Source organism: Centruroides vittatus, unplaced genomic scaffold (assembly GCF_030686945.1).
Source record: "Centruroides vittatus isolate TY-2023 unplaced genomic scaffold, ASM3068694v2 contig_1342, whole genome shotgun sequence".
In the NCBI taxonomy this organism is placed as follows: domain Eukaryota; kingdom Metazoa; phylum Arthropoda; class Arachnida; order Scorpiones; family Buthidae; genus Centruroides; species Centruroides vittatus.
The window spans coordinates 117669-142989 of NW_027120854.1; the positions used below are offsets into that span (position 1 = coordinate 117669).

The following is a 25321-nucleotide window of genomic DNA, read 5'->3' on the forward strand; positions in this document are numbered from 1 at the left end:
CATACATTGGCCAGGAACACTCAGTCGGAGGAAGATTGTCGTCGCTAGCGTTGCTTTCGATAGAAAAAGAGCTTTTAAATACGTTGATGGAGTCGCGACCAGCGATTTTTATGATAAAGTAATTAACGACTTTGCGGAAAAAATCGCCGAATAGAATTAGTTTATAAAAAATTTTAAAAAAACAAGTTTTTCGATCATTGTTTGTATCGTATCAATTTGTATTATGTATGTATTATTTATATTTTACAACTAAAATACATAAATTGTTTATTTTTGTCATTTCCAGTATTTGTTTAAAACTTTTATGGAAATGTCATGTACCGGAAAGGTCTGACCCGTTACGAAAGAGGGGAGAAAACGGTTAATTTAGAGAAAAATTTATTAGTTTAAAAAGACATAGGTAAAAGACGTTTGTAGTCGGACACTCATTGTTTATATCAAACTGCCAGGCAGAAACTATAAACCGCGGAAGGAAGTCGTCCTACGATCAGTGGAAGATCGAATTCATCTTCTATTTTGGCTTTTCTCCGGCTCCAGGTAAGAGTCTCGTTACGCTTAGTAACCAGAGACCACCACTCGGGAAGCGTGATTGAGGGAGAGTGACCAATCAAATGGACGAAAGAAAGAACGAAGATTGATATAATCTTCGTCAATTCCACCACGCACGTACGAATGGACCCTAGATCATTACTGACGCGCAATTAACTGATTGCCCCTGGAAGTCGGCTTCTTACAAAAACACAGCTTCCCTATCATCAAACGTCACGGCACGCCACTGGCATGTAATGATGCAGACTCTGTATATCAGTCTCTTGCACTTCCTGTAGTGATACAGGAAGTGCAGATATTAAGCAGGATATTATACGTAAATATTCTTAAAACTCAGTATATGTTAACTAAGAAGGAGATATTATTATTAACGACCACTCGCACTTACGACCAATCGAGCTTCGACCTGCAATTCGGGGAATCCCCTTTCTCAGCTTGAGTGTCGGTCAGTGGCGTCTGGTGACATGCGCACTAAGCGTACTATAATAGGCTTGCTATCCGCTTTTTCAGTCAGTTTCATTCCGACAAATGATAATATGTACATATGCATGTCTTTTTATGAATAAATTTGAAGTTTGTTGCATAATTTGTATAATTTTATAACGATCCTATATTCCCGGCGCATGCTCCTCGCTTATCGACCAATTCGCTTAACGACGTAGTCGTCGGAACGGAACTCGGTCGTAAAGTGAGGAGTACCTGTATTAGTTACTCTTCTTGACTTTCTTAAAATGTACTCTCCTCTTCAATCTCTACTTTCTCATAAGAAAGTGGTCCGCCATGCTTGGCGGGTGTAGTATATTTTACCTCGATCGAAAAAGGAATTAATGAATAAAGTACTTTAAAAAGTAAAATCTGGACGTCAAACTTTTTAAAAAAATTAAATAGTATAATTGCATCCATAATAAATTTCAATTATAGTATAATTTTGTATTCAAAATTATATTAAGGGATAAAATTGGCGGTTTTTGGGCTACGAAAATTCGACACCAGGTGACGGAAGTGGTTTTGGTATCATAAGTGGCAGACGATTTTCCCGATAGAATTTTTGATTTATTTTTTTCCTTCGATGGCCCCTGTTTTATCCAGGTTTGTTTAAGAATTAATAATAAATTTTAAGAAAGAAATCTTAATCGCGATCTTTAAAAATGAAAAAATTGATTTTAAAAGATAAAAATTACATTTTTATTTCATACCAATTGTTTATTTCCTTTTATTTGCATTAATATCATTTATTTTCAAGAATCTTTCAGCCTTTTTGTTAATATTTTCATTTACTGACTTAAATGTTATATTGGACAATATTTAAGTAAGATGCGAACTCTGAATGAGTGGTTCCAATTCCAGAAATGTAGACCCTCGACACGAGCCGTAAAGTCATAAGAACCATATTCATATGTGAAGTCCTTCACCAGACATTCACCTCCGAAGGTCTGTTTTTTACCGTCTACTGGTATACTGCCTGTTCTTCGTCCTTCGCGTTGATCGAGGCTGGCTGTCTATTGCCTTGACCATCACTTTGCAGATCATCGTGCACTTTGGTGCAAGCAATGGTGAGCGTTGAAGCACCCGTGTGGGGCTCGCCCCGCACACACCTAAAGATATATAATGTCGAATGCTTCGGTTGAGTGGGCTACTCCGATCCGGCATGGTCGCGTGGGCTAAATTGTTCAGTAATGTTTTATTATCTCGAGATGTGAGGTGCCACAGAGGTTACATATTATGTACGTTCGTAATTTTATATGGTAAAGTAAAATTACGAAGGTTGCGTAAATTCAATGCAAGACGCAAAAGGGTAACGGCTAATGTGTATGCATTAGATTAGTACTAAGACAATTGTGTTTACAAAATACTAGAACATAAGAAATTATTGCAGAACAACATTTTAACATAAACATACTATACAATTAGTACTTGATTGCTGGTTGTTCTCCAAATTGGTTGTATATTTCTTGGAACTAAGCATAAAATTGCTATTGAGAATTTATTATGCAGGAATACTCCTCTTGATGGATAAAGTGGATTTTTATTTCTATTTTTTACAAAGTATAGAACAAGTAAAAATGTAAAAATAAAAATTTTTATTAGATAAAATTGACCAATAAATGGAGTAAAAACATAAAATCTTTAAAACCAATAAAAACTGGTTAAAAATCTACTTTTTCCATCAATAAAAGTGTTCCTATGTGATCAGTTCTCAATAGCAATTTTATTCTTGGTTTCAAGGAACATTCAACCAATACTATACAATTAACTTGACCTAGAAAACACTTACACTACTATTACATAGAAATTAAATGATTATGATGGTATCTAATACAAAATATACGTGGTACGATCCAAAAGTTTGGGGAATGCAGTAATCTATGACAACAAAAGCATGTATTTGAAGTTACAGCGTATGAAATGGATTCTACCAAACCACCTCTACGTGTTCAGGTTAATTTCACCCATGTCATGTGATTAAACTGCGAGTGCTGCTGTTTTTTTCCGGAGATAGTTACCTTTGTTCTGCGACGTAATCAAAGTGGAGTTTCAAGAACAACCTCCAACATTAAATTTTGTCAGCATTTAGGTAAAACACCTACAGAGATTTTAAAATTGCTAAGAAAGGTTTTAGGTGATTCTACGGTGAAAGGTCACAGTGAAGTCGAAATGTTGGAGGTTGTTCTTGAAACTCCACTTTGATTACGTCGCAGAACAAAGGTAACTATCTCCGGAAAAAAACAGCAGCGCTCGCGGTTTAATCACATGACATGGGTGAAATTAACCTGAACACGTAGAGGTGGTTTGGTAGAATCCATTTCATACGCTGTAACTTCAAATACATGCTTTTGTTGTCATAGATTACTGCATTCCCCGAACTTTTGGATTATACCACGTATAAATTCTAATACACAACTTTAATACAAAATAAGATAAATTTAAATAGTTAGCTACATACATATTAGTTCAATGCAATAAGTTTAGTGAAGCAACACTACTCCCGATTACGTGTGATCTGGAAGTAGGCTGATTTCAGGGGCATGTCAGTGGACCTTGGAGAATCACTTGCTGCTTGCTGGCAAATTGTAAGACAAGTGGTCCACAGACTGACCAGTTTCCAAAATGGAATTTTATGCTGTTTAGCCAGAGAAAATATTATATTCATGCATCACATGTTACTGGATAGATTGTGTACCAAAATATTTTGTTTATTAATATCTAAGGTGGATAAGAATTGGATATAGTATGTCCTGTCCACATCTTATCCTCTTCAGTTACAGATAAAACCACTTAAACTGAATGTGAGTTGATTTAAGTGGTCACAGATCAAAACCCTTACATGGAGTATTGCGCAGGCTTGTTTGAATGATTAGATAGCTCTAAATGTGACTAGAGCTCTAGAGTGACTTAGTCATGATTAGCAGATAAAAAAAGTCTGATGGCTAAAAATAATTTTGATTATACATAGGTACCGACAAACCAGCATGAAGTAGATTTAATCAAATGAAAAACAAACGTTTTCCTCCTTTTTTAACAGTCATTCTATTAGTTATACATGGTGTAAACCTGAGAATGACCGTTAAAAATGAAGGAAAACGTTTGTTTTTCATTTGATTAAATCTACTACTTCAAGTTGATTCGTTGATAGTTATGTAAGGTTGAAATTATTTTTATTGCTTTATACTAGTAGTATTGTGGAGATTGTATCTGATGGCTATGATGGTAAAGGTGTCGACCTACTGCAGTGAGACATTTGGGTTCTAGTCAGAGTCAAATTCTCAAATTTTTGTGAATGTTTTGACTTAGATATATTGAATCTTTTTCCTTTTCATTCATCTGCCCTGCTGTATGCTTGGTCAAACTCACAACAGATACCAAAAAAGCTATCTTAGTGTTATACAGTGAAAAATCTTTTTAAAATAATGCATTTTTATTGGAAGTTAGTTATAAATAGTGTTCATATGCATAGAATGAAACATGTACTAATGTCAGGAACACATTAGACAAAAGGGAAAACAGATTGATATGTGTTACATGCATAGCTGCCATCTTGAATGTGACTCCAAAACTGTAAATGGGAAAGGGTCACTTGACACATCATTTAGAATCAGAATTTCACAAAGAACTGATTGCTGAAAGATTTTATTGACCTATCTAGAACAGTTAGAGTTAGGCACATTACATGATGTGCTCAATGTACATTCTTTGGGTACATTTTATATTCTGTAGCATGAGTGTTAAGTGATTTTCTTTCCCGCCCTGTATTGGTTTTCTGACCGGGATGATCAAAAATCTAACTAATTGATGTTTTAATAGCGAGGTTGAGCCCGAAGTTTTAAATGTGAAAATGTGTACATCAGGCGTTGAGCGCCGCTTTCCTGTAAGCCTAGAAGTTTGACAATGGCCATTAGAATGTTGAGCATGATTCCAGTGACTTTCCAAATGCTATTGTCAAATTTCTAGGCTTACAGGAAAGCGGCGCTCAATGTTCGACGTACACATTTTCACATTTAAAACTTCGGCCTCAACCTCGCTAACAGCAGTGAAATTGTATGATGACATTACTTGATGAAAATAACAATGAGAAGTTATAATAAAATAAATATTCAAAAAGAAGAAATCAGTGAAAATATTAAAAGGATCTAGATTTAAAAATTCTTTAATAGACAATATTTTACTAAGATATTTGAGGATAAATCTGCATAAAATCAGTTCCATTTTTGTAAGTTTAATAATATAATATCAGAGCTATCATTTCAATAACTATCAAGTGTATTCAGCTGCACATTCTAATGACTTTTGTTATAAGGAAAGAAATTGGCACACTTGCTTTCCAAAGGTACTTTATTGTGAAGAAAAGTTTGATTTGCTCTTCTGCTTTTCAGATTGCTAAGATAGTTTGGTAGCTAAGATCAAAGGCGAGGTTATATATCCTCAGCAGATGGCCTACTGAGTGTCTGCTCTTTGCTGTTGGTCAAAGCAAGGTCATAGGCTTCTACATAGCTTGGTCTTAGGGCCAAGCTGTTATGGCTATTTTTGGACTGTGCCTGCTGTCATCACAACATCTAGTGCTGGGGGAGTCATTTGCTGATGTCGGCCCCCTGGTCATAGGGTGTCAATAGTGATGGCTGTCCACGGGTCCAAAACCAGGCTAGCTCGGTGGAGGAATCCTCAAACTTTAATACATCAGTATTTTGTCTGACACACCACTGGTACTCTATTCTTGGAGTTCTCAGTTAGCCATTTCAGTATGAGCAAAAATTGTAAAAGGAATTGGATCTAGGAGCAACTCTTTACAATATAAGACCTTCTGAAGTTTACCTCTTGTAGTGCTAAATGAGTTTCAAAAATTGATGAAAATGAAAAAGTTATTCTTAGTAAACAGTTAGTGAAAAACCTTTACAAAATAAAGTTATTCTTTGGGTTTCTAAGGCTAAAATAGAGAAGATGAAAGAACTTTGTAACGTAATATCTTGTGAAGCATTGTTCCAAGAACCTGGTTCCTTTCAGAATTTTCATTTATATAGAAATGGCATACAATTATAAAAGAGGATCTGTGGCATTCAACAGAAATAGTGTGTCTCATAGCAAAACTGACAAAGTGAGAAAGTAGAATTTTTATCACAAAAGAACTTTTGAGGTAATAAATGTATAATCAACTTTTATTAGTTATGGAAATATTGAACATAAAGAATTTAAAGAATTACAAACAAGCATCTGTAAGTAGGCTTTCTTTTCTAGAATATTATGTTATAAAACATTGTAAACATCATATAAATGAATAAATATATAAGGATTTCTCATTTCCCAGTCTTTTGCTTGTCCTGGGATAGAATTAATTATTTTTAAGATATGCAAAATATTTTGAAATCAAATGATATAATTATTTTTCATGTTTTAAAGTAATTTAATATGTTCTGCAACCTCCAAAATCATATTAATGATGCTGTGTAAGATATATATTAAAAATTACCTTTGAATTATGTAGAAATTTTCACAAATAGAAAAAATTTATTAAAGTTTGCTGAAACTACATACAACAACAAAAAAATGCTTTGAGTTGAAAATTAAAAAAAAATTAACTTTGATCAAACTTCTAACTAAAAGGTAATTTTTGTTTTTTATATAAAACATAATACAAAATATTATTATAAGAATGCCCTTTCCAATTCAATTGATGCGATGGAATCATGTTTAATGCATTTAAGAGAAGACAGATGTTATGTGTTTTTTCACCCATAGCCTGGAAGATTTCTCATTCGTTTTCGAGATTGTAGTAGTACTTTTGCTTTCTAGTATTCTTGATTTGTCTTCCTTGGCTGCGGCTGCTTTAATAGTGGCATCAAGCTTATATTCCGATAATTTGGCAGTTTGTTTGGCTTTAATAATCAGGTTTATGAAGAAAAACTTCATACTTGCAGACTTCGTACTCGTTTGTGTCCTTGCCCAATTTGCACAACCTGGCGCAGTTATTGAAGCTATTGGGCATGGTTAAAAATGAAGACAGCATAAGCACAATTATTCCAAATATTACAGGTTCTGACAAGTAAAGAATTTTTAGAGTCCTGTCACAAATAGGCTACATATTGATTATTGACAATCTGTGACATGCCATAATGAGGAAAAATTTAAAAACCTAATAAGTAGGTTTAAAATTAATAAATACAAATGTATTCTGACAGTTTGAGTTAACCAGTCGAAAAGCCTGATGCAGACATTGGGGGGTATACTAAATTACAAATAAAAATAATAATATACCAAATATACTACTGTAAAAATATAAAATTAAATGAATATAAAATAGTTTATATTGTTAATTTAAATAATTGGCTAGGGGTGCTCCTACTGGCCATTTTTGTTATACTGTGACAGAACACAGTTTTTCAGCTTTATATAGTAGATTATACTTTCTATTTGCAAAACTTCCTCAACCTTAACACAAAATAAGAAAAAAGTGAACTTTAAGAAATTTGCGGAATTTCCCAGGTTAAAAGAACAACCAGGATCCCAGGCTCCCTTTTGAGAAACCCTAATATATATACAGTAGAGAACCGAAAATCGGAATCAATTGGGGACTGGGGTTGTTCAGATTAGTGATTTGTTCCGATTACCGATTATGTACGAATAAATATATTAACCTGTCCGATGTTCAAATTTTTCTCTGTTGCGTGTCGCTTCGTGTTGAATTTTTCTCCGTTGCGTGTCGCTTCGTGTTGAATTTTCGTCGATTTTAAGCCTAACGAAAATTTTTATAATAATAATCGAGGCTATCGTATTGTTAAAAATTATTTCTGCATTTTGTACAAACAAAATAAATATATTGAAGAATATAAAAACATGAAAATTATACTTTAGAAGTAAATTTAGTATCAAAAACGTTCGATTCAGCACGACACAGTCCGACTGAAAATCGTTCCGATTACCAGCGATTCCGATTACCGAGGTTCCGATTAACGAGTCTCTACTGTATATATATACAGTAAAACCTGTCTATGGCAACCACCCATGGTTCCTTCAAAAAGTGTTCTTTTAGACATGTGGTCGTCCAATATAGGTGGTGCTGTAATACCATATTTCCGTATTTATTTTCCACACTTATTAACCATTTCTACTAAGCAAAACTCAAGGTGAGCAAAAATACGCGAATTTTTTCAACAATAGAGCTATATTGGTATTGTATTTTATTCTTATCAGATAACTCGATTTACAGGAGTCGTGGTGATTTTATAAGACAGATTTAATACCAATATTTTAAAGATTAATACAATACTCACATTTTCTCGATTATAATGCACACTTTCTTTTTTCCAACTTAATTAATTCAACTTGGTTCTTTTCGTTCGTTCCTTAGTTACGTGTATTACTTTATTGATATACAAGTGCATTGTATCTGTCGATCACTTTGGTTTTGGTTTTCGTTAGTTTAATCTTATTTTAACTTTAAAAATACTGTATTTTTTTAAATATTTAATATTTTCTTAAGTACAATAAGAAAAATTATTAGCGAGATTGAGGCTGAACTTTTAAACACGAAAATGTGTACGTCGGACGTTCCGCACCGCTTTCTTGTAAGCCAAGAAGTTTGACCATGGTGTTTGGAAAGTCGGTGGAATCATGTTCAACATTCCAAACGCCATTTTCAAACTTCCAGGCTTACAGGAAAGCAGTGCCGAACATTTGACATACAAGTTTTCACGTTTAAAGCTTCGACCTCAACCTTGCTATTAATAAATAATAAAACAATTTTATTATTTTTTCTTATAATACGATTTCATTACATTCCGCGATTGTCCAATGACAATCGCGGAATCAAAAAGGAAGGTTGCCTGTAAAACTGATTTTTGTGTTAATTTGTTGATTATTTTTTGAATATTTTGCGTGCGAAAATTACTTGGATATTATTTTTTTTTAAATATCATGGAAATAAGATAGATTGATACAGAAACTATTTATTGCGTATGTACTGTATATGAGCATAAAAAAATGAATAAAATAAATTTTATTAAACAATGAGATTGGCCAATTAGTTGGATCATGTACAATATTTTATACCCCTAAGGAAAATACTGTAGGTCTGTGGTAAAATAAATTTGGTTTTCCCACAGTTAAACTTTGCCACTAATTGCAGTTGTGATAAACCATTTTCACTTTCTCTGATAACTTTAACATGATCTTCTAACACAGCACTTTGCATTTCTTTCATTTTCAGACAATTTTGAACAAATGAAATGAATTTCCTTTGTTGCTAGACTAATTCATTAACACCTGAACCTAATTTCAAGGGTGGGAGAAGTGCCCAAGGTGGGTTCGAACAAGAGTTTAAACTAATTCATTATATTAGGAGGGGGAAACATCATTGAGATGGGTTCGAACAATAGTTTAGACCAGATATATTCATGGAAGTGGTCATTTATTACATGTTGTTGTATGTTGTTTCAGACCAAAAATCTATTGGCAAGCACCAAATCCGACAGAGGGCGTTCAAAATGGCTGCCGAAACAGGTAAGGAGCTGACAGGAAACGTTGTCTTGTAGAAGGTGAAACCGTTTTGGATGCTGGACACATCGTATTTTGTGGATTAAACTCTAACAACAACACTGAACATAGTTTTATTTATCACAATAGTTATGTTTTTATATTAGAACATGGTGTATACTGCTTAAAATATTTAAACACTTCTCACCCGCTACACGTGTAACAGGTGAGAAGTGTTTTAATTCTACACACGATAAGAATTATTATTTAAAAATAAAATAAAAGACTATGTAGTCATGATGTAGCAGTAATATTCCTATTCAAGTTTGAAAATTATTCTTTTGAAAATCTGAAGCCGTCCACATAAAAAGAAAAAAATGTCTAATTTTTTTTTGTAAATGGACATGCCTGTCGAAAAATTGTTTTTGTACACAGATCGGAAAGAAAATAGGTAAATTTTCTATCTTCATATACATATGTCAAGATAACTTTCCAGTCAAATTTTTAAAAATATTCTTAATTGAAAATATAAGTTAATTTACGTTTTTTGTTTTCATTTTAGCATTATGCTCGGCTATCACGTGTTTACAAAAACCAGACAGCCCCACTTTGCACGTGCATTCTCCCCGTAATTGAGATGTATTAAAATGACAATATCTGAGATTGCAACACTAAAGCAACAACATGAACTTTCAGTGTTGTTGTTAGAGTTTAATTCACAAAATAGATGTGTCCAGCATCCAAAACGGCTTCACCTTCTACAAGACAACGTTTCCTGTTGCCAATACAGTCTAGAATTTGACATAAATTCAATGTATTTAATAAATATATAAAAATATAAATATGACTATACAAAGATAAAACTTGCTTCTGAAAGACAGAAGCAAAGTTTCATCTTTGTATAGTTGTATTTATATTTTTATATATTTATTAAATGTAAATAACACCGGCCATGTACTTTTTATTAATTATTTACTTTATAAATTCAATGATTTGTTCTCCATTTGGTCATTGCAGTAGTCGTCACCGATGGAAACTGAATTGGCTCAGGCATTGAACAAACACATGGTCGGTTCCTTACCTGTTTTGGCAGCCATCTTAAGCGCCCTCTGTCGGATTTGGCGCTTGCCAATGCCCGCAGTCGCGTTACACAGGTAGTCATTTAATACAGGTAACTTATACGAAAACTCTATGTATAAACTATCCCGTGCAAGAAATTTTTGCCCATCTTGACAGCTGCCCGTCGAATGCAGGTGGTTGCCTAGACAGTTTTCACTGTATAGATTATACAGATATATATATATATATATATATCTGTATAATATATCTGACAGTTTGATTAATAATAATAATAATAATAATAAAAAGACTTATTGATTTGTGCCATCTTTTATTTGTTATCGTCCTCTATTATATGGACTCACTAAAATTTTATCCATTTAAATTGATTCATATTTGACATCTGTGTAACATTTATTGATATACTCATAAAAATACCCAGTATACAATTAAGTATCAAAAGTTCAATTGACATCACTGGATATTGTTCCAGCATAATATAATTTTTGTATGCAAGAAATTTAACCCCTGGAGAAAGAAGTCTTAAAGTTCAGACATGGAGAGTGAGTTGGCAATGCAACAGATCATCACATTAGGGGTCCCAAAAAATTACAAAAGTTTTCTTCTCTTGAGTTTCAAGAAAACAGCTCAAAACTCAAAATCAGAACATCAGAATCACATCATTTCTATGCAAGAGCATGTTATTATATGTAAAAATTGCTTGTTTTTGTGTTTTTGAAACACACTTCATATTTCTCTTATAGAGCATACCATGTATATAGGTTTATGCTCTTTCATGGGCCAGCTTATTTTGGCGTATAAAAGCACTGCACTGCTGTGTCAATTTTAATTAAATATACACGATAAAATGATACATTAACTATTCATTTACATTTCTATATTGACCATTATTAAAAATAAAAAGACAAAATAAAAAATGCTTCAAAATATAACCATGCACTGTAAGGAACTGAGTCCGAGCTGTATTTTTATTTTTGTTATGTATATTTTATTTTGGGGCTTATGTTTAGTTAGGGCGAAAGTTCCCCACTCACCCTCTGTAACAAATAAGACAAAAGAAAGAAGAAAAAAGAACCTACTCACCGACCCAATGAAGCAGCCATAGGAAAAAAACTAATGCGCTATTGCGCGCCCGTATTTGGAAGTTTGAACGGAAGTTCCGACACGAAAGGGGGGGAAGACCCCACACACACTAGAATCAGAACTCACTAAATGACTTAAAAGTGACATCTCAAATATGTAACATTTAACTGAGAAAAAGTAATGTAAAAGTCGTTAGTAGAGTCTGTCGGATTAATGCTGACCAGACAAAGATGTTAATCACTGTTAGTGTCTAAGTATGTAAATGAGGGAGTGGTTCCAGAGAATGTTTGTAATGTCACCTCACGACGTATAAAAAGAACAAGGTCCGAGACGATGATCGAGGTGAGCTTCCAATTGATCGAGAGCAAGGTGTGCTGCCAAGGAAGTCGAAAGCGAGGTTCGAGCAGGTGATTTCCAGATTGGGAAAAAGGATAGGAAAGTTTTGTGATTCAAAGGAATTGGATAGAAGGTTCTTGTAATTGAGATGACAAATAGTCGTAGATTCTAAGGTCGAATTGTGCATAGTTATAAATTGAAATTTTCATTTTGTTGGAAGTCTCGGGATTAGTTCTAGATCATAGTTGATAGGTTATCTTGTTTTGTCGGTTTGAAATAAGTGTCCTTTCTGAAATAAATTTGTTTTAGAATTTACTAATTTGTACATAGTCTTATTAGTTCACATTAAAACTTGATTTGTTCTTTATTATTGGTTGACTATTTATAGTTATAATTTCCAGAGCATGCGAAAGTCCAGGCCTGGCATAATTTTTTTCTCGTGAACTTGTGTAAAGTACCCGTTGGGTTGATGGTCGGTAAGTTAGCGATCGTCTTGCAATAGTTCTTTAGTCGTTCCGGTTCGATTAGTACTTTACAGCACTTATACTTTAAAATGCATATTTTGTGTTCACTTATCACAAAACATTCTTTCATTTTGTCAGCTTTGTTCTAAAACATCCTGTGCAGGGCCGCCACAAGCTCGTATACAGGGTATGCACCATACATAGGTACCATTATCAAAGGAATGCCAAAAGACATTCTTAATTAATCAAGTGCCTGATTTGAATTATGAAATGAAAAAAAAAAAATTGAACAAAACATTACATTTAGAAAGTAAAATTGAGAGAGCTCCATTGGTCCAAGTGTTAACACTGTCATTATACAGAGTGCCTATTAAGTCTATGTTGAGTTTTATAAATTTATTGTGTGAACACAGTGAGAACTACTGACAGCATACATGTGCCACAGCAAAGGTAGACTCAAGTTTTTCTCGCATTCATGACTTGCACATCATTGACTGTCATCACTCACAAATGAAAATGGCATCCATGCTAGAGAAGGCTTAATGTTTACTATGGTATCATTAGAGTGGGAGTATGAAAATGGTTCAGCATCATTTCAGACAACAGTATAGACCAACACTACCAGACTAAAGGAACATAATTATGTGGTATGTAAAGTTCAAGGATACAAGAAATGTCAACAGCCTGTGTGCTGGCTGACTGTTCGTCAGTGAATAAATGTGGAGTCTGTGTACAGCACCTGGATATGCTGCAGAGAACAAAAGATGCACATGTGGAGGTGTCCTGATATGCTGATTAAACCCATTTGCATTTGTATTTGCCCACCTTTTGCTGCAGGAACTGCATCTGTAAGTTATGCATGGTTTTAAAAATAAATTTCTAAAACTCAACTTAGACTTTATGGACATCTTGTATATTTATAATATTGCAGGATCAAGCATTTGCAAAGGTGGTGACTATTTTGTCTGATAAAGAATGAACTTGTATGGATTAGTATATAACAATATAACAATGTTGTCATTCATACCATTCAAACTCAATTTAAAAGAGTTTTGATGATTGTGAAGTCCCAAAAACGGGTTAACAGTAATTATTTATATTAGAAGATTGTTAAAACGAATGTAGAAAATCATCCATTGTTACAAGGGACAAAAACCGATCCAAGATCGGATTTGACGCGTTAGTCATTTGAAACCGCGACGCATGAAAAAAAAGGAGAAAGATGTCGAAAGACAAAAAGGCCTAATGTAAAATAAAACGCAATAATTGTAATGAGTAATGATTGTAGACGAATGTCCTCCAGTATAGATGGACCTTTGACAAGTCGCTCGTATACGAAATTTAGATCATTAAAATTAGGAAAAAGGGAAAAGTTAATTATAAAAAGGAACTTCATATCAAAGCATTGAATTTCAAAAATCTCTCAGACTAGACGACAATAGGGAAAATATGAGCGCAAGTTTCAAAGTTCCATCAATTCTTTCCATCCTGAGTAAACGGAGGGTGTCAAGTTGATTTGTATAGGCGGTTCTTTCTCGTGACTCGAACAGGGGTCGTTTTTCGCTTGGAAACAAGCGAGGGACCAATCGAGAAGAGAGAAAGGAAGGACGTGGAGCCAATCAACATGAACAATACGAAAAAGAGAGATTGAAGTAATCGCCGAATTGGAAGGACAAGAGACTTTTCCGAGAGGTTTCAAGGGAGACAAGAGGTGTTCCAAGGTGTCCATCGAAAGGTCCGCCGACGCCAACCGACGAGTTGATGCACCTGCCGCTGCCCCGGGGCCTTCTATCGAGCGACGATAGGAAACACATCGGCACAAAAACGTTTCGAACGTTCACCTTTGTAACGATCTGTGTATAGTGTGAGTTGTTTTATATTTAAATAAACGGGTTTCTTTGTGAGACACTTATTGTCTGTGTCATCCTCCCTCATACCCACACGCGAACAACCCTAGACCATCCTGTCGCGGGATTAACGACTCCCCCCTAAAGGTCGGCGAACTTACATGATCAAAGAATAGAAGCACGAAAAAAAAGGACTTGCAGGCCCAGCATATCCTAGTGGCAGCTTGACTCTGTGTAAATTGAGTTACAAATGAATTTTATCTATTGCTTTTGCTTCATTATTTTTTGTTAATCCTATCACAAATAAGGGAATTTTAGTTTAGAAATAAAAAACAATGGTTGCAAATTTCTCAAGTAATATTGCAGTCTTCCAATATGCAAATCTTGAGAGAGAGTCCTGATCCTCTTACCAATTTCTATAAACAGTTTGGTCACTTCTTCCTGCATCAAGTTGAAGGACGTGGCCAGCAAGGCTATGCCAAACAACACGTAGAGCAAACAAAGTATTGGGCTGAAGTAGTATTTATTATGAGTTTATTCTTTTGAGTATTTGTATATTGGATTACTACAAAAAAAAAAAAAAAAAGGCTTTTTGGCTATCTTACCATCAGAAATTTTGAAAATTCCATTTTATTGAAGAAGTATTTAAGAGAAATCAATGTAATTTTCCATGTATTTGATGCTTAAGAGACCATATAAATTCCTAATTTGATTTAAGTTAAATGAATGGTAGGAATTAAATACATTTAAGAGTAATTTTGAGTAAATAAGTAATAGAAAACTGTCTATATTTGCATTTTAACAACTACCCTACATAACTTTATCAGATATATATAAAAGGTGAATTATTTTTGGGCTGGAAATAAGCTGAATCTGATCTTACTACAAGACAGTAGCATAACTTTTACCTTGAAACTAGATTACATAATTTAATTAACCAAAAATTAGTTTAATTCCAGTCCAAAAATACCAACTTTAGATACATTTACCTATTAAAATTGGGTTATGATTTATTTTGTTTGTAGATAACATTTTGATTACCAGTACAAGTATTTTTAAACTACAGTTGAGTCCACATAAGTCAACACCCGGATAACTCGACACCATCAGTTAAGTAGTCAGTTTTCTCTGGTCCCGGCCGACTTACATAGGCATTAATGTTAAAAAACTCCAGTAGTTTACTTGACACCGTTTAACTAGTCACCACTGGATAAGTCGACACACTTTTGCTGTCCCACACTCCGATAAGTCGTCACCCCCTCCTGAAAAAATGAATTCACTCTGCACATGCGTGCAAACTCATTTTTTTTTTTTTTCAGGAGGGGGACTCGATTTATTTATTAATATATAATTAATATATTAAATAATATAATAATATATTAATATTATTAATATATATATATATATATATATATATATATATTAATAATAATTAATATATATATTTTTATTTATATTTATTTTTATTAATTGGCATTTTTATTAATGTTATTGGCATTAAAATGTTATGGCATTTTTATTAATATATATATATATATATTAATAAAAATGCCATAACATTTTATGTATAAAATAATAACAGATAAACAAAGAGAAAATACAGTCAAACCTGTTTTTATGCAGTGGATAGGGACCGCATAAAAAAAATCGCACAAAACTTCACGAGTGGCTATAAAAAATAGTTTTCGCAACACAATTAAAAAATATTTTTTTTTATGCGGTCAATAGGGACCGCATAAAAAAAGTCTCACATAGAAAATAACTCAAAACCATACGAAATAGAATTTATTGACAACAGATGTCAGCACTTGACTGCATCGTCTCGTCTATCGTCTGTTTTACATATTTTTGTCCAGGTGGTGTTTTGTTGACTTAAAAAATAAATTATTTCATTTTTCACATATTCGTGCAATAATATTACTATAATAAGTTCATTTATGCTATAATAAGTTTATTTAGCTATAATAAGTGAACGTGAGACATGACAAATCGCACGAGACTAGTCGCCAACTATACCGCACAAAAAAAGACCGCATAAAAACAGGTTTGACTGTATACAATCTACATCAACGTCACACCAGAATCCAATTTTGCATTTTCTTGTGCCAGAGGCATTAAGAATCCTTAGATGTTACTTGCCAACGATTGACAATTGCGAAGATGATGTTTTCAAGTCGTTTGTGATCGTTGAAAAAGAAAGTCGAGACAGTTAAGTGCTCGAAACAAACAGCACTAAACGAATTTTTCAGTTTTTCATCTACAAAGTAATTGTAAATGGAGGACACAATGTATTGTAAGACTATACTACTGTATAATGCACTACTGTATTTTATTAATTGTAGTTTTGTGGTTTTTTTTTTCCAACTTTGCTTTAGTCGTCACATTGGATAACTCGACACATTTCCACTTCCCCTTGGGGTGTAGACTTATGCAGAGTCGACTGTATTTCAAAGTTTGTTTTAATGGTTGGAAATGCTGTCTGGTTCTCTATTTATTGATATATTTGTGATATATAAATTAAGTTCCTATTAAATGTTTTAGATATATAATAAGCATGCAGATGTGTGGACAAAGTTGAAGTAATAGTTAAGAATGTCCACATTTTGTCATTAATATGCTTCATCTTTTAAATTTGTAGTATGTCTGATCAATTTTGACAAAATTAAATGAAGTAATGACTATAACCTATGAAATGGTTTAGTAAAAAAAAAATATACTGTAAATTTAGATGATGCTATTTTTAAAACATCTAAATTCATTCATATGACAACTTGCATTTTTATTTTTACCTTTTTTATTTAAAGATGTTTTTATGATGTGGTTTCTAATTACTTTTTGAGTAGATTAACTAGAAATTTATTACTTTAGAAAGAATTTTGTCACAAATACTCTATTCTAATAAATGGCACACTAGCAAGCAGAGTAAAGTGATAAATGGCATGCTGTTTATTAGAATAAATATGATATTTGTATTTTTGATAGTTCTTTGAATATTAACTACAGTAAATTGTTCTGTATTGAGTTAGACAATGTTCTTTGTAATTAAATTATATTAATGGCGGAAACTTAATCAGACTAACGAGTCTGATTATATTGATTCAACATATCCTCATTGAACTGCTATAAATTAATTTTATTTATTAATAATTTACTGTATTTACTCGAATATAAGACAACCTCGCATATAGGACGAGGTGTGACTTTTTAAAGATCAAAATAAAGAAAATTAGATTTATTAATACGGTTCTAATTTTATTTCATTTAAATACAAGTAAAACATCAAATGAATGTAAATACACACATTTTCCTGCAAAAATTACTGGCATTTTAAACTTGAAGGAAAATCTTGTAAAATCAACAACATAATTTGTTCACGTAAAGCTGGACAATCGGGAATCTTTTTTTGCCAATTCTTAACAGTCGAATCCACTCTCCGTCGATTACGTTTATGAGTTTTTTCGAATTCTGATTTCCAAATAATCATCTGTTTTCATGTGGGAATGGATTAAAACTTATATTGTGCTCCCGTGTGATTTTGGAATTTCAATCTGGAATTCAATTCAAAAGCTTTGCTTTTCCTATTGCTATTCATCTTTATTCCTGACAATATACAAGAACAATTCAAACGACCCAGATAAAATACTTAGGTTTTTAAATACAAGAGGGTAAGCATCTGATAAAAAATGCAAATACACAGTTCACAAAAATTATTAGCAGAAATGCAAAGAATCTTTCGCTTGCACAAATAGGACGACCTAGGATTTTAAAGCTGTGATAAATGAATAAAAACCTTGTCTTATATGCAAGTAAATATGATATATCAAAGAGTGTGCTAGACATTAATGTATAAAATGATTGTTTTTTGAATTATTTTTCAGATTATGTTCACTTAGCAATATTTTAACCGATTACCAGAGAAGCAAAATTTTTTATCCGACGTTAAGATGGTTAAAAAGAGAAAGGAAAGGCTTACAGAAGCGAAAACGTGTGGGATTAATGCCTGAACATTCGGCAACAGAAGAAAAGATTCCAATTCAGAAATTATTCAAACCATTTTTATTCACTATTTGTGTGAGCAATTTTTTTACAAATATTATCTAAACTAAGAGTTTTGTTTAATATATAAATGAATATATACGATATTATTAAAATATATGTGTGAATTTAGTTCACGGGAAGTACTTTTGTCTGTGCTGCCATTTGGCAATACGAAAATATGAGGAAACGTGCCTTTAGTTTCATCGACCGTCAGACCGAATGGTGGAAAAACACACCTGCATACAAGAAAGGATCATTTAGAAAAATCGTAGAGTATATAATTTTTATTTTAAGTAATGTCGTAACTATAAAAACAAAATAATTTTAATTTAATATATTTTAATTTAGATTAATGAGTGGTGGAATTATCAAACAGATGGTCAGAAAATGGCCTGGTTTATAATAGCAATTAACACTGCCATATTATTGATATGGCAAAAGCCATCTTTACAACCTCTGATGATTAAATATTTTTGTTCAAATCCAGCAGCCAGTAAGATTTATTTATTTATTTATTTATTTTAAATGTATAGTACATCAAATAAAATTTAATATTTAACTATATTTAAAATACTTTGTGATTTTCTTGTAGAAAGCCAGTGTTGGCCAATGATCCTATCTACATTTAGCCATTATTCGTGGTGGCATTGGGCAGCAAACATGTTCGTTTTATATAGTTTTTCATCAACTGCAGTGTCTATGTTTGGAAAGGAACAATTTTTGGCATTGTATCTTAGTGCAGGTTAGTAATTAATAACATTACAAAGTTAACTTATTGAAATTATGGAAGATTTTTAAATTAATATTCCAAATCTAAATAATTGATTCACAGGTGTAGTTTCTTCTTTTACTAGTTACATATATAAAGTATTAACTGGAAGAGTTGGTTTATCTTTGGGTGCAGTAAGTATAATTTCTAATTCAATTATTTCTAGTAGAATTAGGCATGCATGTATTATTTGTTATAGTTATGTAATGAGTACATTGTCCAATAAAATGGCTTTAATTCAGCTGTATAAGCCAATGACAACTGCTTGTTTCAAATGGAATAGGCTACTTCATTAGTTTGCTCATTCAGCTGTATTAAAGCTGCTTTATTAGGCAATGTGCCCAATGTAATTTTTATGTAAAGAAAGTATTACATGAGCAAAAATGAATAAATTTCTACATAACATTTGTGTCAAGTTCTAAAACTTCAAAAACCAACAGTAGTAATCTTATGGTTTATGGCATTATTTATTTTGGTATATAAATGAAATATAAAAATCAGTTTCTTTTTCTTTAAAAACAAATATGGAATAGTTCAAAGAAATAAAACTTTATATTACAGGAAAATGTCACAAGCAAAATTTAGCTTAAAAGTTGCAAATTAAAATACTTCCGTACCTCATTAATTGACAAGAATACAGCAGAGTTAGAATTACCAGATAACATTGTCTGTTCATTGAAAGATGACCACCAACAAAAGTGGAATGTGTTAGATACAATCTTTTAAGGTGTCCATGTGTTTTTTGTTAATACATAGATCAGTGACTGATATTATTATACTGTTCTCATTTAAAAGAATTTTTTTTTGTTCAATTCTAACTTATGCTATTTTTGAGCTGATGTGAATAAATAAATGAAAATTATCTTTCTAATATTTTCAATAGAAAGAGAAATTGATTTGTCAGAGGATGTTGGCAAGTGTGAGGTTCCAGATGGGTCTGAACCATCACAAAATTCTCAAATTTTCATTTATTTTAAAAAGCAAGAAAACATGTTAGAAGTTATACATGGATTTTGTTTATGTTAAAATGCAACACAAAGCCATAAACAATAGAAAGAATGTAGTCCTAAGATTGACCATCTCCGGTTGAGAGATCGAATTCAGTTCCAAGTTTGACTTGCCCTGTGTCATTTCATTTTTTGACATCTTTTCTTGGCCATTCTGTAAAATCAGAATACAGAAATAATAAATTCAAATTTGTTTTTGTTAACTATTTTTTCATTGTTATAAGTTGAAAAAATTATATTAATGAAAATTTAGACTATACAAAACAATTTTCATTAATAAAATCTCATCAAAATAGTCCTGGGCTTCTATGTACAATTATGTAAATTAATTCTAGGCTGCCCGAAATCCACCAGAGGACTCTCGGCTTAAATGCAATTATATAACATGAATGCTCCATCTCTTCACTGGCCCTTCGCCCCCCCTCGTACTCCCAGTTCGCCGGCCTGCTTCGGGAGGCTGTGGAGGACTGTTCGGTGTGGTGCGCCCCTCCTCCCCCTGGGTCCCCACCTTGGTGGACTCCGGCGTGTAGCCTCCTTCGGGCAAAGAAACGAAGGGCATTTTGTAAAGCCCGCCAATCTGCCTCCTTGGCCCTTTGGACTCACTACAAACGTCTCAGCGCCCTACTCCGCCGGCAATCCCGGCAAGCGCGTCGGGAGTGGTGGGGCCGACTCTGCTCCTCCCCTCCTTCTCCGTCTACGATCTATAGAATTTTTCGTCGCCTCCGCACGCCCGCGGACGCGCCAACGTCCCACCTCATTTTGCGTACGACGGAAGAGATTACTTCGCCAGCCCAGCAAGCAGAGGCGCTGGCCGCCTACTTTGGTCGGAACCGCTCATCGGGCGCGTTTGCCCCAATCACAGCGAACCACAACGACCAGCTTACCCTAGAGGACAGCCCGTTCCATCCAGCGGAGTTGCTTCGGGCCCTTCGGGGCCTTCGCCCAACCACTCCGGGCTCGGACCGCATCCAGGCCCAGGCCATTCGTGCACTCCCCCCGTCGGGCCTCGCAGCCCTCCTGGCGGCCTTGAACAGTGCATGGTTGGCGGGGACATGCCCCCAGGAGTGGAAGTTAGCCCACATAATTCCTATTCGCAAACCGGGTCGCCCGGCGACTAACTGCGCCTCATACCGGCCAATTTCTCTAACTTCCCACATGGCCAAACTCTTCGAACGTATGGTTCTGCACCGTTTCCATATTTCTGCGTCTAATTCCACCTTTTTCCACCCACACCACTTTGGGTTCCTGCCCTATCAGGGCGCCGAGGAAGCTTTGCTCCTCCTTCACCATCAGGTCGCAATGGCTCGGGCCCAACGAAAGTGGGTTTTTCTGTTGGCCCTCGACTTGGAGGGGGCCTACGACTCGGTCAGCCAGCAGGGCCTCCTGGCCAAGATCCGGTCTTATGGCATCGGGGGCAGGTTTCTTTCTTGGCTAAAAGCGTTTCTGCTAGACCGCCAATTCCAGGTTCGCTGGCGTGGTATCCTCTCCCATCCCCACCTGTTCCGGCAAGGTATCCCTCAGGGGAGCGTACTGGCCCCCCTCCTATTTACCTTATATATGGCCGATCTCTGGAGGTCTATTCCACCGGATGTTTCGGTGATAGTTTACGCCGATGACATCTTTCTTCTCTCTGCTAGCTCGAGCCCTACCAAGGCCCATGCCCGCGCCCAACAAGCTTTAGACCACTTGGAACATTGGGCGTCGGGGTGGAGCATGTCCTTTTCTGCAACCAAGAGCGCATCCATCGATTTTTCGGCCAAAACCAATCGCTCACCTTTATCTTTCACCCTCAGTTCGGGGACCATCCCCCAGCAAAGGGTAGTCCGAGTTTTGGGCCTCCAACTCTCACATACTTTCACTTGGGACAACCATGCCCAATTCCTCCGGACCAAACTAACGCGGTCCTGCTCCTACTTAAAATACTTTGCCTCCCGCCGAAATGGGGCTCGGACCGCCGACCTCTTGCACCTTGTCTACTCGGTGCTTCGCCCAATGGCGGAATTTGGCGCCCCGCTCCTGGAGGGGGCTCCGCCCTCCAGCATTAGCCGTATGGAGCGCCCATTACACGAGGCCCTTCGTACCGCGCTGGGGGTCCCCAAATCGACTCCCCTGATCTCCCTCTATACGGAATCTGGGTATATCCCGCTTCAGCTTCGTCTTCGCCACAGAGCGATAATGCATGCGGTAACCCACTTATCTCGGGGTCCATCAAGCCCTCTGTTCCACCTTTTCCAGGCGGTTCCCAGTCTGGCCTCTCACCATTGGCGCCGCTTTCAGTCTCCTTACGTCGCCCGGGTCTTTACCCATTTCGCTAAGGAGAGTCTCCCGGTCGCTAGCCTTTACCGCCAGAATTTCCACCCTCCGTGTGCAGATCAGATCCGGCCCAAGGTCCACCTCAATGAGTGGTCCGTAGCGGGTGCGGACCACGCCGAGGGCTTGAAAAGCCTTTACTCTGAGCTCCACGCTAAACTTTGGTACGACAGGTTCTGCATCGGTACTGATGCATCGAAAACTACTCTCAGGACGCAGATCGGCATCGTCATTCCGAGCGAGGGTATCCGGGAGACTTGGCGTCTCCACGACGCCTGCAGCGTTTTCACGGCAGAGGCAATCGGGATTTAGCGAGCGCTGATGATCGCCTCCCAATATAATCGTCCGACCGTAATTTTTTCAGACAGCCGCTCTGTCCTGCAAGCAATCACGAACGTCTCTTTCTCTTCGACGGCCATCATCTCAGACATTGCATCTATTGTCAGCAGGTTCCCCGCCCCCCTGGACCTCGTTTGGATCCCAGGACATTCGGGCATTCAGATTAACGAAGCGGCCGATAGGGCAGCCAGTCACACCGATCTTACTGGCTCCTGGCGCCATTCCCTTACCCCGAGAGACCTACGTCGGCTCAACAGGGACAAGATCGTGCTCGCCCTCACCGACAATTGGTCGGCTGCTCTCCGGCACAAGGGGAGGGAGCACCTCCGGCCGTTCTCCCCTTGGCCTTACCATCTGGCCTCCTCGCGCCGTGCGGAATCGCTTTTGGCGAGGCTACGTACTAATACGGCGCCTCTTCAATCTTTCCTTTTTTCTCGTCACCTTAGCCGCTCACCGAACTGCCAGCACTGCGGGCAGGAGGAATCCCCCGATCATTTTTGGCTGGTGTGTCCGGCGTACAACGAGGCCCGTCGGGAGTTGGGCCAAGCCCTTTCTTTGGACCTGCACCAGACTCGCCACCTCAGCCAACTTTACTGGCCACACGCGGGTTTAGACCCGAGCCACCACATCTCAGCCCTTGAGCGGTACATATATAAGACCGGCCGCTTCGCCTAGCCACCAGGCGGTGCATCGGAAGAAAAGCTGACCACGGCCATACCTTCCAACATAAACCCACGAACAAGAACAAGAACAAGAACATGAATGCTGTTGAGAAGAATTTTAACAATTTTTAATGTTTGTAGACGTCATAGCCTACAAAAAAGGGTCAATGTCAAGATCATTTTTAATTTGTAAGTTTTTTAATTGTGTTTGTCGGTTATTTTTAGGAGTTTTGCTTCAAGTCGCTGGCTGTTTTGTGGTTCCTGGACTGGAATAAAAGGATATTAATAGGCAAAAGAACTCAAACTTTGTTTTGTATAGTCTAAATTTTCGTTAATGAAATTTTGTCAAAATAATCCTGGGCTTGTATATACAATTATATATATAATATACTTTATAGTATTAAATACTTTAAATATAGATACTTTATAGTATAAATATATTAAACTTTATAATAATGAAAATATTAAAAATAAATTTATTTTAGTCTGGTTCTCTTTTGGCCATTTTGGCTGCCGTATGCACCCAGTATCCTGAAACACAATTGACAATTGTTTTCTTTCCTTTCTTTACATTCTCTGCAGGTATAGTAAGTATCTTATTTTGCATGTACAGAAAAGAAAATGTGATATTTTTATGAATTCTTATATAAATGCAATACCTTCCAGGCGATTAAAGCGGTAATTGCTTTAGATACGGCCGGAGTCTTATTAGGTTGGAAGTTATTTGATCACGCCGCACATTTAGGAGGCAGTTTATTTGGAATGTAAATATTTATTTCCTTTTACTTAAATTGAAAAATTCTTTTCCAATATATAAAATTTACATTAAAATGTTTATTAAATAATTCATCCATAAAAAGTAAACTTTATCTTATCTTACAGATTTTACTTATTGTACGGTCAAGAATACTTATGGAATAGACGTGAAGTCCTAATGAAATCTTGGCACCAGTGGAGGGAAAAGACAAAATGATAACAAGAATATTTTGTATTTTAAGTAAAGACTAATAATAACTTTATGGGTATGTATTTGTTAATTATTTTAGTGAAATTTAAGTGACAATTTAATAAAACAAATTATTTGTGTGAAAAGTAAGTATAAATTCAACTTTATGTAGATTAGGGCTTCAGGATATTTTCAGGTCTGAAAAGCATATTAGCACACAAAATAAAACACTTTATGAACAAATTATAATTATTACTATGTAGCTTCAAAAATTAAAATTAAATCATACAAATAATTAAATTGATCTACTTTATAATTTTCCGTACAGTGCTAAACTGATAAATTAACTTAAACATTTTTAAAATTAAAAGTGTTCTTTAACTTATCCGATGCTAAAATTCTTCTCCGTTTTCTTGTGATGCCATGTTGAATTTTGTCAACGTTAACCCTAATGAAAATTACACGTTTTTAAAAAAGTAATCATGGCTATTTTATTGTCTGAAATTATTTCATTTTATTTTTTTCACAAACAAAAATAGATGTATTAATGTAAGATTTTCTTTTCGTCTTGTCTCCTACTTTTGAAACTTCACTTGTGCGTAGTCCAATGAAGACACTCAATTGTCTACTGAACTAACATTTAATCATGACACTAGACATTACAATCAACAACATAAACATTTAACATTAAATTTGAATCATCTTGTCTTAGAAAGGAGAAAAAGTCCTATCTGGATTTGTCTTCCGTCTTTTTCCCGCCTTTTCTTTCAACCGTTGTCTGGCTACTCTCCTAAAATCTCGTCTCGTCGACAGATGGTGCTTCATGGAGTTCTGCTCTCCACATTAATAAATATAAAAACAAAAAAAAATTATATTTTGGAAGTTAGTTTTAATATAAAAATTATAACAACTAGTGACATCTAGTTCCAA

General features: G+C 35.3%; 1 protein-coding gene across 1 annotated transcript; it reads left to right on the plus strand.

Moving 5' to 3' along the window:
* Positions 1 to 1561: 1561 nt before the first annotated feature.
* rho-7 (rhomboid family intramembrane serine protease rho-7) lies at positions 1562 to 24464 on the plus strand. Its single transcript, XM_067289248.1, has 9 exons — positions 1562 to 1638; positions 18199 to 18391; positions 18489 to 18626; positions 18707 to 18851; positions 18951 to 19100; positions 19191 to 19261; positions 23931 to 24032; positions 24112 to 24209; positions 24328 to 24464. Exons 1-9 carry the CDS (start codon positions 1619 to 1621, stop codon positions 24416 to 24418), a joined length of 1008 nt encoding a protein of 335 aa, XP_067145349.1. The 5' UTR covers positions 1562 to 1618; the 3' UTR covers positions 24419 to 24464.
* Positions 24465 to 25321: the final 857 nt, after the last annotated feature.

What these genes read in the sequence shown, in the direction of transcription:
- rho-7 (XM_067289248.1), top strand. Translation starts at nt 1,619, where the DNA reads ATGGCCCCTGTTTTATCCAG. An exon ending in CATTTTTATTCACTATTTGT is followed by an intron (nt 18,392 to 18,488) that starts GTGAGCAATTTT and finishes GTGTGAATTTAG; the next exon opens with TTCACGGGAAGTACTTTTGT. An exon ending in TTGTTCAAATCCAGCAGCCA is followed by an intron (nt 18,852 to 18,950) that starts GTAAGATTTATT and finishes ATTTTCTTGTAG; the next exon opens with AAAGCCAGTGTTGGCCAATG.